The 11,993-nt window shown below is 49.7% G+C and overlaps 1 protein-coding gene across 1 annotated transcript; it reads right to left on the bottom strand.

Moving 5' to 3' along the window:
* Positions 1 to 7,489: 7,489 nt before the first annotated feature.
* On the bottom strand, positions 7,490 to 10,177 carry RHOV (ras homolog family member V). Its single transcript, XM_061157546.1, has 3 exons — positions 9,868 to 10,177; positions 9,020 to 9,078; positions 7,490 to 8,833 (listed from the first exon to the last, which is right to left on the bottom strand). The coding sequence occupies exons 1-3, from the start codon at positions 10,073 to 10,075 to the stop codon at positions 8,390 to 8,392; spliced, it is 711 nt and encodes a 236-aa protein (XP_061013529.1). The 5' UTR covers positions 10,076 to 10,177; the 3' UTR covers positions 7,490 to 8,389.
* Positions 10,178 to 11,993: the final 1,816 nt, after the last annotated feature.

The following is an 11,993-nucleotide window of genomic DNA, read 5'->3' as shown; positions in this document are numbered from 1 at the left end:
TGTTTTCTTGTTGATAAAATTATAGGTGGTTTTCACATTCTTCTTTTTGTTGACTTGCATTTTTGAAAATTTTCTACGGTGAGTATCTATTGCTTTGGTACTGAGAAAACAATGGTTTCTGAAGAGGTATTGAGGTCTGTTTCAGAAAGAAACAAACCATTAGATCAGGAGTCTCCGAGATGGGATAGGGACTGAGGGGCTGGTAAAGGAGAGAGAAGCTCCGAGACTTGGCGACGGACTGGCTCATGCAGACAGAGAAGCTGAGTCAGCGGGGCCTTCAGGTTTTCTGTCCCAGGAATCTGGCATTGCCACCAATAGAAACAGGGCCCAGGAGAGGAAGGCAGCTTCAGGAGAACCAGGCAGAAGGTGAGGGGCTGTCAGGGTCCAGATGGAGCCTGGTTTTGTTGATCTTATTGTGGGTCTTTGTGGCTCTTATTGTTGATCTCAGTTTTTGTTTGCCTTTGCCTAGCCTTACTGGGGAAAGATTTAAAGGCAACTTAAAAGGGTCTATAAACTATGAGATGAGTACAAAGGAGCAAGATTTAAAAAGAAACCTAAGAAGGAACATAAGATAGGGCTAGGAATAAGGCAAAAACATACGAGTGTTGTAGTCTTTGGACCATGCACTTAGCTCTGTGTCCCAGCTGTGGGTGCCTCCTGGTGAGACCCCCAACACCCTGGAGGTGAGTGTGTGGGCCTGGTGGAGAGAACAAGCCATGTGAGGGTGAAGGGGAGGAAGGAGGAGACTACTTATGGAGAAAGTGTAAACCTAGAGGGGAGAGCAGTAACTGAGGACAGAGCCTCTTGGAAGAAAAGGAAGCTGAGGAGGAGCAGTCGGAGAGGCAGCAGGAGACCCAGGAAGAAAGAGGCTCAAAGGTGAGGGGTTTCAAAGCCTGCCAGGGTCAGGAAAGGAGGATGCTGAAAATGAGTTGCCAGCTGATCATCATGAATGTTTGAGGAGCCAGGTGGACTCCTAGCAGATGGCAGAGAGCAGAGTCAGAATGAAATAGTGGGGAAGGGGAGGAGAGGACCAGGCTGGGTTTCAGGCATGGATGGAGAGGCTGAGAGGACTGGGGACTATCGAACACTGATGGAGTACAAAAGATTACCTTGTTGACTCACCAACCCACTTGGAGTTGTCTTGACAGTGGATTTTCTCTGATCTACTTACCCTCTCCTGCTCCATCCTCTTTGCAACCAGTTTATGACCTTAGGTTAACCAGGACTAGTCTGTGGCCCCCAGAAAACCCATAGTGCTCTATGAAAAGTGAAGGACTTGGACTAGATGGCAAAGTCCTTTCTAATCCCTAAACTATGGTTACAGGTTACAGATTCTAGGGCCCCCTGAATACACGACTGGTGGAGGCTGTCAGAGCCAAGTTGTTGAGGCCCAGAGATGGGCAGTGACTTGCCCATGGTCACACAGCCAGTGTCTGGGGACAGAATAGGCCAGGAAGTCTGAGCCCCAAACTTTTTGCTCTGAGGTCTCATCTTCTCCAGATGCCCAGGCTCCTGGGCTAAGTGTCTGTCATTTCTCTGGAAGTGGGACAAAGGAGCCAGGCCAAGGAGCAGTCAGGGCTGTTCCCAAGCCTCAGGAGGCTGGGATCCCAAGGCCCACACCCATGTAAACACAGGCCAGAACTGCTGCTTCACACACTGGACAGCTTCCTCCAAATCAGTTCCCCATTCTTATCTTGCTTCTCCCTGCAGGTCTCCTGGGATCCAGGGAGGGGCAGAGTACTAACCCCACTTCACAACTGGGAGAAACTCAGACAAAGAAGAAGGCAGTAATTTTGCCAAAGTCGCCCAGCGAGTTGGGGATAGAACTGAAACTGGAGAACCCATGGGAGATGGGGTGGTCGGTGGGACACATGGCCTATTGGGCAGGGGTGGAAAGGTGCCATAGGTAGAAAAACACACGTGTCCTGGGAAATAGAGGGTCCCCTGTCTCACCAGGGGGATGATCTCGCCATCTCCAGCAGGTATGGGGTGCTGGGGAGGGAGAGAAAATGCGCAGACGCAGTGGAACATGACCACAGCGAATACAGATCTGAGGGGGAAACACACAATGGGTCAGTTGTCCCTGGTTGGGGGCTGGGCTCCTAGCTTTTCTGCCAGTTTGAAGGGGCCCCAGGGAATCACTGTGCCCCACCTGGCCCAAAGGCCCCCCTGCTGCCCCTCACCGCCCAAGGGCCAGAGAGTTTGGTACAGACTGGTACAGGCAAGGGTCAAGGAAGCCAAGAAGCTGACCGGGCAAGGAGACTGATGACTGGCTCTGCCTTCCAGAAGGGTATGAGCAGGGTGACCATAAGCCCAGGTGATTAATAGAGTTCCCATTCAATCTCAGAAATATCCTGAGTCTGACAATGAATTCCACGGTCATCCCAGTTAGGGGACTAATCTGTTCAGTGGAGGAAGCGTTGAGAACATTCCAGTAGGAGGGCAGGCCTGGTTCAATGCCAACATCCCTTCTCACATTCCACTCCAACCCTGTCTCCCTCTGTCCCACTCTGAGCCTAGGACAACCTAATCTGTCCCATCAACCATGCCTCCCAGCCCTGCCCTCTGAGAGGTCTATTTCTAGGGGGCAGAACCTCCAGGAGGCACACTGGAAAGAAGCCTGGACGCAGGGCCAGGGCCCAGGTCCTGAAAATCAGAGCTGATAAGAGCCCTCTGGCCCATTTGGAAGTTCATTTGTAAGAATGGAAGGCAATACTGGAGCAGACCAGGCTATCTAAGCATCACCGCGGCCAGGGACAGAAAGCAGTGGTTTCCTGGGACAGTCAGCACTGCCCAGGCCTGGGAAGTCACTCCCTACTCTTGCCACAGCGTGACTAATGTGGCCTCTCAGCTGGCTGAGTTCCGCTCACCAGAGGATTTGGCCCGGGCCCAGGGAGGGCGCTGACGGCGCGGTTTCCTGGCAGCCAGGCACAGTGGGCAGGGCTGACCTGTGAGAGCCTGGTTACTGCCCGGGGCCTGGGCTGGTTGCAAAAGGGGCCGGTGCTCCTGACGCAGTCTGCTCTCGGTCTCACTCACTCTCCCAAGCTGGTTCCCAGGAGAATGAGGAGATTGGAGGGTGTGTCACCTCTGCCCTGGGCTCCGCTCTGCTACCTGGGGGAAAGCAAGTAAGGCCCAGCTCACTCAAGTGTGCAGACACTCACACACCAGCTCAGCACACACACCCAGCACAAAGATACTCGTGGAGGAAACGCCCCCGACACACACACACAGACCCACTCAGAATTGAGCCTGGGCACACACACAGACATACAGTCCCGAAGAAACAAGGCCCAACCTAGACGTACACACACAGACACAGAGGCCAACATACACCCAACACACCTGTGCACGCGTGCTAGATCATTCAGTCGTGTCTGACTCTTTGCAACTTCATGGACTGTAGCTCACCAGGTTCTTCCGTCCATGGGGATTCTCCAGGCAAGAATACTGGAGTGGGTTGCCATGCCCTCTTCCAGGAGACCCTCCCAAGCCAGGAACTGAACCCAGGTATCCAGGTCAGCAGGAGGATTCTTTACTACTGAGCCAACTGGGAAGTCCAACACACACCCAGATACACACAGAGAATTGTGTACAATACACACTCCTAAGGGCAGGCATTATGTGGATACACAAACGTACACATGCGGAGCTACACACATCTCACATGAAGACAGACATTCACATTTACACATGTAGATACACAGACTTGCATGTGCGTGGAAGGGTTCAGAGGTCTGCACAAAGATAATATCCACTTGAAATACACAAGAGCAAAAACAGGGACACAGAGGGATGTACATGAACACCAATATGTCATATATACATACCTTGTCATCATGCAGTATTTATTGAACACCCACAATCTGCTAGTCATGCTTCAACAGAAAGAGCCTCTGACAAGTCAACAGGCAAAGAAACCCAAGCTTCCTCATAGGCCCCATTCACGATCATATGGTGGCTCAGTCTCCAAGCCAAAGATGTTAAGGATGCTTTTTCTGTAAATGGTCACCAATCCATGGTGGAAAAAATAATCAACTGTGGATTTAATCTCATTTATAAAAGAAAAAAAAATATTTAAAGGAAAACAAACTGAATGCACCCAAATGGGGATCTAGTTGAAGAAATTATGATCAGAGTGAACTAGTAAACAAACATACATAAATGGTTACAGATTCTAATCAGAGTTTATAATAACATGAAAAAGCTATCAAAATTTTAAACAGAAAATACAAAATTATATCTAGCATAATCACAAGAAATATTTCAAAAATATACAGAGAAAACCAAAAAGAAGTAACATCAAAATGTTACTGTGGATTATCTTTGGGAATTAAGACTACTAGTCCATTTCAATCTTCTAGTTCTTTGGATTTTCCAGTTTTTCTGTAAGCGAAACATTGATTGTGAAAAAACAAAATAGATATTTAAAAACATCAACTAAGGGTTGGTTACACAGATATTAAAAATAATTTTACATCGATAAGCACTAATTTAAGACTGCATATGTAAGAAACATACACTTCTTGCCAGTTAATATATTCAATGTTCCTTTAGATTCAAGAGCAGAGAAAATAGGGGAAAAGAGGCAAATGAAAGAAAGATAAAGATATAAAAACAGTCCCAGAAAAGTAAAGAAAGATCACATTGTAGAGACACAGCAAGTGAGACGGTGGGTTTGGAACAAGAGGTAAATCCCCTTTTGCTCTGTACAGGCATGGGCCCCAGTGCCTCAGAGGGCCTTTCCAGCAAGCCATCGCTCTTTTTAAAAAATATTTATCTCTACTGTATCCAGGTCTTAGTTGCATCATGCAAGATCTTCATTGTAGCATGCAGGATCATTTAGTTGATGATGCATGAGAGATCTTTAGTAGTAGCATTCAAACATTTAGTGGTAGCATGTGAGATCTAGTCCCCTGACCAGGGATCAAACCCAGGCCCCCTGCAGTGGCATCAAGGAGCCTTAACCACTGGATGACAAGGGAAATCCCAAGCCATTCCATTACTCTTTAGGCCTATGGTAAGGCCCCTGGACACAGACCCGGAGATGAACTTTATCCTCAGGATCTCCTGCAGGGCTCACTGCTTGGCTTTTTTATCTCAAGCACTTAATGAAACTGAAAGTGAAAGTCTGCTCAGTTGTGTCCAACTCTTTGCAACCCCATGGACTGTACAGCCTATGGAATTCTCCAGGCCAAAATACTGGAGTGGGTAGCCTTTCTGTTCTCTAGGGGATCTTTCCAACCCAGGGATCAAACCCAAGTCTCTTGCATTGCAGGCAGATTCTTTACTATCAGAGCCACAAGGGAAGCCCCAAGCACTTAATGGCCTGCAGCAAATGTTGCCTGAGCCCATGATCCTGTGGGAACACAGGGGCATGAATGGGACTTATTCCCTCTCCATTTAGCTGAAGATGGTCGGGGTGGGGGCGGGGGTGGGAGGTGTAGCCTGAGCAAAGGACTAAATTTAGTGTCTCCTCAATGGGCCAAGATAGCAGTGCAGACCTTAATGATATAGGTCCTAGAGAAGTAAGTATTGACTGGGAGATGGTTAAAGGAGAAAGTGGGCATCTGGTTGGGAGGGGTGGTGGGGGGCACTTTCTAGAGGATTTGGCAAAAGCAAAGACTTGGACTCAGAAGTAAAAAATGATTGGGGATCAGGGAGTGGGGATCACTGGGACAATCTGGCCTTGTTCAGGTTGGTGTCAGATTTGTGGTCTTGAGTGCTGAAATGAGAAGCTGGGAGTTCACTGCAGGCACTGAGAGCTAGTAAGAGTCTTGAGTCAGGGACGTGCCAGGAGAAAGGAAGCAGCACTAGGGGGCTGAGGGTGGGAAGCAGCAGTGGCAGAGATGCAGGTGCGAGGCGGACAAGGCTCAGTGACCCAGCAGGAGGGAAGACAAAGTGACACGGGTATACTAGGACCATCAAAGAATTAAGGAAGAAGCTGGAGGTGGGAGAGACCCCAAAGATCACTTGATTAGGCTTCCTCCCCCAACCCATAGCACCTTTAAGTCACCTTGGAGTGGTTTGAAAATCTCTAATCCAGAGACTTGTTTCATTTTGTGAATGAGGAAACTGAGGCACAGAGAAGGAAAAAAAAATTGCCTAAGGTCATGGTTGATGCCAGAGCCTGAACTTGAACTGGGGTCTCTGCCCCCAGGAAGGGAGTGTGTCAGGGTGAGTTGAGGTAACAGCCTGCCATGGAGCAGGGTGGGGGTAAGACTCCATCCATCTGAGGGGACAAGGGGCAAAGGGAGACAGGTGGCTGGAGCTCTGGGGGAAGAGCCCAGGTGGGGCAGAAGGTGGACAGTCTCGGCCAAAACTAAACTTGGGGATTATCTGAGGTTTCACTTGGCTAGGATTTCTGTCCCATGGCCACGTTCTTTCTCACACACACACAACTTCCTGCAGCGGGAGCTGGGCTGGGACAGAGGGCTCACCTGGCCCATTAGTTGCCTAGCAAGTGCCCCAGGTGTGCCTTAGAAATACCTCTCCACATGAACAACACTTACCATGTACCATCTCTAGAGTTTGCAAAGTGCTCTTATGGCCACTTATAATAGTATATTACTTGGAATATTACCTTTTTCCTCTGAGCCTCCCTTTCCTTACAGGTAAAGTGGTGCCCCTCCCACTCCAAATGCACCTGTTAAATGTCCTTCCAGCTCCAAGTCCAGGGAATGTTCTCTGAATCCCTGCTCTTCTCCAAGTCCTCAATCAATGAACCTTCACTTTCAAAGGATTTCTGGGACCAGACTTCTACTTAAATTGTTGACCAGAGTTCCCTTGTGGCCCACTAGGACACTTCACTCTCACTGCTGAGGGCAGGTTCAATCCCTGGTTGGGGAACTAAGATTCCACAACCCGCACAGAAGAGACCAAAAAAAAAAAAAAAGCAATATAAATTGTTGGCACTGGCATCCTGACCTTCACTAGGTCCTTATGTAGCCTTTGAGTGCTAAGTCTAAAGACTGGCTGGGTTCAACCAACCCAAGTCCAAGAAGCTTGGCCAGTGGTTGAGGTTTAAGTTGTATGGGGGTCCCTTCGTGTTCAGGGTCTGAACCAGAGGGCCCTCCCCAATCTGAAACCCTGGAGCACTGTAGACTGTTGGAAGGATCAGAGCAGGAAGGCTAGAGGGCTTGGGACTGCCCCAGAGCCCCGGGCTGAGCACTGTGCTCCAGAAGGGAGGGGAGAGGGGAGGGGCACCTCCCGCCTGGTGAGGTCATGGGAAAGCAGCTCTGGCGCTGACACCTGGGGAAACCCGTTTCCAGGCTGCTTCCCACGCTAGCTCTCCTGGGAACCAGCTAAGACCCAAACGGGGCACCCCAAACCCCTCCCCCCAGGCCAGTTCCCATCACAGTCCCATCTAGACCAGCCCTCACCTTTCGATCTAGCCTCAGTCTTTTGGTACCCAAGCTGTCTCTATCCAAACTGTTGGGCCTTGAGGGACCAACATGCTAACCTCTCCAGAAAAAGACACAGAGACAGCAGCTTCAGAAACTTAAGGCTTTATTTGCAGATTCCACACTGCCCTGTCTTCTAGGCTATGACTTTGAAGAAAGCCCCTTCTTACTTTAGGCTCTGATTTGCAGCTCCTCCCCCTCCTCTTGCTGGGCCTTGCCTCTCACTTCCTGCCCCACTCCTGGTCCAGCCAGTTTGGGCAGTGCCTAGGGAGCCCTGAGACCCAGTTCTTCTCAGGCACCGGCCCCGCCCTCCCTGGCCTTGAGGCTTTGAGGACAGCCCAAGTGTCAGCCTTGCTCCTCAGTTGCCCCACTTCTCTACTCTCCTTTCTCTTCCTCGTACCAAGAGAAGCCCTCTGATCTGTCTTCTCCCCAGCCTGCCTCTAGTCCTAAGGCTCCAAGGCTGTACTTTCTGCTCCTTCTCAATCTCTCACAGACCTCTATCTTACTCAATACATTCTAAACTCTCCAAATCAGGGCTGGACACCTTCCAGCCTTCTGAGATGCCCAGCTGTTCCTCAGGCTCTTTCTCACCCCTGGGGCCAAGGAATGGATGGGGACCACCACAAGGGGTCCTAATTCAGCCAGCCTGGCTTGAGGGCCCATAATAAGAAACTGGGAATTGGATCCCAAACTGCTTGGAGGCAGCTGATGCTGTCAGGATCATCCCATGAAAATTCAAAGTACTAGGATTTCTCTGTCAGCCTTGACCACAGAAATCCAAGTCAGAGCCTTCCCTCCTCCAGGCCCTAGGCTCACCCTGGCATAGAAGAGCGGGCAGTTAAAGGCCCATGGCTCCACAGCATTCAGATGGGAACTGAGTCCCATGAGGGTGGCCAGGCCCTGCCAGCAGAGCCCCTCAAAGGCCCCATGTCTCAGGTTCTAGAAGTCTGTGGCCACTGGCCTACTGATCATTTTGCTGCCACAGCTGTTCAAACAAAACAGAAGAACTTCTTCCAGCGGCAGCGGGAGAGGGTACGCACACCTTTGGCATTCAGTTTCTTCTCCAGCCGGGCTTTGTGCTCAATGGCACTGAGAATGGCTGAGTCAAACACCTCCTTCAAGTTCTTCTGCGTCAAGGCAGAGCACTCCAGGTAGCAGCAGGCCCGGATCTTCTCAGCCAGACCCTGAGCCTGGGGTTGAGGCACCGGGCCTTCCCGGCCCCCCTGGTCCAGCTGAATCAGTACATTGACATCATCCCTCAGGTCGGCCTGGGTACCCACCAGCAGCACAGGCGCCTGGGGATTGTGAGTACGAATCTCTGGCAGCCATTTCTCTGTGATGTTTTGGAAGGAGCTGGGCTGCACCACACTGAAGCAGGCCAGGAAGACATCTGTATCCGGGTAGCAGAGGGAGCGAAGGCGGTCAAAGTCTTCCTAGGATGGAAAGTCCAGGCCATTATTCCCTGCCACAGGACGCAGGGAATCCCTTGTCATCTGGGTTTAGAGACTGAGACTCGTAACTAAGGGCCCAAGGCCTTCTCCATTCCTGATGGACCCGGGATCCTCCCAGCCTCCAACCCACCTCACCCCAGACCAGTAGAGGATGGTCCAACTTCTCACCTGTCCTGCTGTGTCCCAGAGCTCAATGCGCACCGGGGCTCCATCAACCAGGACTTGCACTGCAGGGGACAGGCAGGGGAAAGACTGAGTTAGAAAGAGCGTTCTGAGATTAGATTTCACGTAAATACTACCGTGTATAAAATAGACAGCTAGTGGGAACATACAGTGCAGCCCAGAGAGCTCAGCTCTGTACTCTGTGATGGGTGGTATGGGGGGAGGGGAGTGTTCAAGAGGGAGGCATAGGTATACATATAGCTGATTCACTTAGTTGCAGAGCAGAAACTAACACAACATTGTAAAGAAATTATACTCTAACAAAGAAAAGAAAAAGAGGCTTCCCTGGTGGCTCAGTGGTAAAGAATCCACCTGCCAATGCAGGAGACACGGGTTCGAGCCCTGGTCCAGGAAGATCCCACATGCCTCAGAGCAACCGGGCCCATGACCACAACTCTTGAGCCTGTGCTCTAGAGCCCGGGAACCAAAACTAAACGTGCTGTAACTACTGAAGCCCAGACGCTCTAGAGCCGGTGCTCCGCAACAAGTGAAGCCGCCTCAGTGAAAAGCAGCGAACTACAACGAACAGTGGTCCCCGCTCGCCGCAACTAGAGAAAAACCCGCGCAGCAACGAAGACCTAGAACAGCCAAAGATAAATGAAAAAAAAAAAAATTTTTTTTAAGAAAAAGAAAGAGCGTCCTGGATCCCACCAAGCCTGAGCAGCGCCACCTCGGGGCCTGCTCCCGCCAGCCTCCCCGGGGGCTTCGGTGCACTAGCTCCTCGGCTCCAGCCGCAGCCCCCGAGTGCACAACCCCACCCCCAGCCACGCGGCCGCCGTGGCCGTTGAACGTACCGGAGAAGGTGTCCAGCGCTGTGGGCCGGTAGCGCGCGGGATACCCATTGCAGGTGTAGCTGACGATGAGGCTGCTCTTGCCCACCGCGCCGTCGCCCACCAGCACGCACTTTATGCCCAGCTCGGGGGACGCGCTGCCCCGTCCCGGGGGAGGGGTCGGGGACCGGAGCGGGGACGATTCAGTCTCGCTTAGCTCCCGCGGGGGCATGGCCCGCTCCGGGGACAGCCGGGGACCAGGCTCCGCTGTGATCGGTGAAGCACGTTCCGTAGGTTGCCTCTGACTGAATCCGCGGAGACCCAGCTCAACCGCCAGCCGCTACCCGCGGGTATATGTGGACCCCGCCCACCTCATCTGCATACTCCAAGCGGCCTCGGACCCCGCCCACCCTCCGAGCCTCCTCCAGGACCTCCCTCTATAGCACGCCCCAAGAGGTCAGGCAGTCTCTAACACCAGGAGGTAGGGACGCAGGCCGAAAACTGACGCTCAAGGAATCACACAGGTTCCAGAACAAAGAATTGCCCATATGAGGCAGATCTCGGTATCCTGGCAGAGAAAGATATCCAGGATTTATTGTTAGGAAGAAGAAGCAAATTGCAGAACACATAATGCAACATATTCAAATTAAACCTTTATTCAAATTAAAACAACTTAAAAAAGACATGTTTGAGTATTAAAAAGTCTGGATAATAATTTTATTAATGAATTACTTTTTAAAAATAAAAAGATCATGAAGAGGCAGAATATAAACTCAAGAGGGAACACGGCAGGCAATAATGTATTGTACCTCTTCCACACAAGAGCTTCCTCTAGATTCAACCTGAAAGCAGGCTTTAAACACCTTCACTCTGCTTCTCTAAAGGATCTCAGGATGCTGGAGAAGCTAGCTGGGGAGGATCTTCAAGGACGATTCTCCAATTGAATATTTTCTAAATCCCCAAAGTCTCTAATATCATCATCATCATCATCATCAAGAGCACATAATAATTATCTACTTGCTGATGCTCTCCTGGGCCACCCATTGTCCTTGCCCTAGAAGGTGTTTATAGATAGAGACATGATATCTCATGTAGCCCTAGGAAGGTCACCAAGAGAGCAAGTGAAGAATAGCCTGATGCTAATTTCATCTCTTTATTGCAGCCACACCAAGTGACACCAGACCCAGAATCCTTTCTCCGAATTCCAAGCCTATACAAAGATCTCAGCCTATATAAAGATCATTGAAAACACCTCCTTCACGAGTTGTTGAAGGGAGAGTGTTGGGAGTAGGTCAGTGAAAACTGAAGAAAAGAAATAATTGTATTTTTCAAGCAGAAGGTAGTATTAAAATCTCTAAGTCCAAATCTCAAAATCTCTTGGAAAAAGTTTCAAGATTTCTGATTTTTATTCCTTACCCGCCCCCTCCCCCAAAACAGCTTTGATCAAATGTTGAGGACAACTACTAGAAAGTTGCTGATTTAACCATTAAAACTTGACTGTGGGGAAATGGTAGGATCCCCAGTATTCACTTGGGTATCCCGGTGTCTACATCCTACATTCCTTACCTCCAAGTATCTGTGGATGCTAATAACCCCTAATTATAGCCCCTATGACTTCTCAGACACATCCACATAAGATATCCAGCAAGTGAAAGAAGCCTGAAAGTGTTGCCTTCACTCACACTGTGTCACCCAGAAGCCTTGAAAGCTATTCTTTTTGCTCTCCTGGAAAGGGAGGCAAGAATGGGTATTTGAAAAGACCTAGACATCAGGAGACCTGCTCCAGTATTCCTACTTCTTCAACTCATTAGCTGTGTAATTCCTGAGAAATCACTTGCTCCATTTCAGCTATAACATGCTAGGTGAAGCTTCTTTATTTCATATTTATTTCTTAAATATTTCTTATTTCTGGTGCTAGTAAACTGTGATTCAAGGAACCTCTCGGGAAATTGCCCCAGTCTGGGTGTCTGGGACAAAATTACTACACACACACTCTTCTTCACAATGTTCTTATCCTTTTACCCAAGCTATTATTAAAAATAGTTTTATTGTAGCTGTAAATTTGAGAGTAATCATGTTTAATTCTTTCTGCAGGTAGAAGGGAGTATAAATAATACAAATGGGGGAGGTATCAGCTGGTCATGGTTAAA

The sequence above is a fragment of the Dama dama genome, chromosome 12 (assembly GCF_033118175.1).
Source record: "Dama dama isolate Ldn47 chromosome 12, ASM3311817v1, whole genome shotgun sequence".
Classification (NCBI taxonomy): domain Eukaryota; kingdom Metazoa; phylum Chordata; class Mammalia; order Artiodactyla; family Cervidae; genus Dama; species Dama dama.
The sequence above is the reverse complement of the archived record's forward strand: the minus strand, read 5'-3'. Positions and strand labels throughout refer to the sequence as shown.

Coding starts and splice junctions, on each gene's coding strand:
- RHOV (XM_061157546.1), bottom strand. CDS start 10,075: ATGCCCCCGCGGGAGCTAAGCGAGACTGAATCGTCCCCGCTCCGGTCC. Junction 9,079..9,867: donor AGCGCTGGACACCTTCTCCG/GTACGTTCAACG, acceptor TGTCCCCTGCAG/TGCAAGTCCTGGTTGATGGA. Junction 8,834..9,019: donor TCTGGGACACAGCAGGACAG/GTGAGAAGTTGG, acceptor TTTCCATCCTAG/GAAGACTTTGACCGCCTTCG.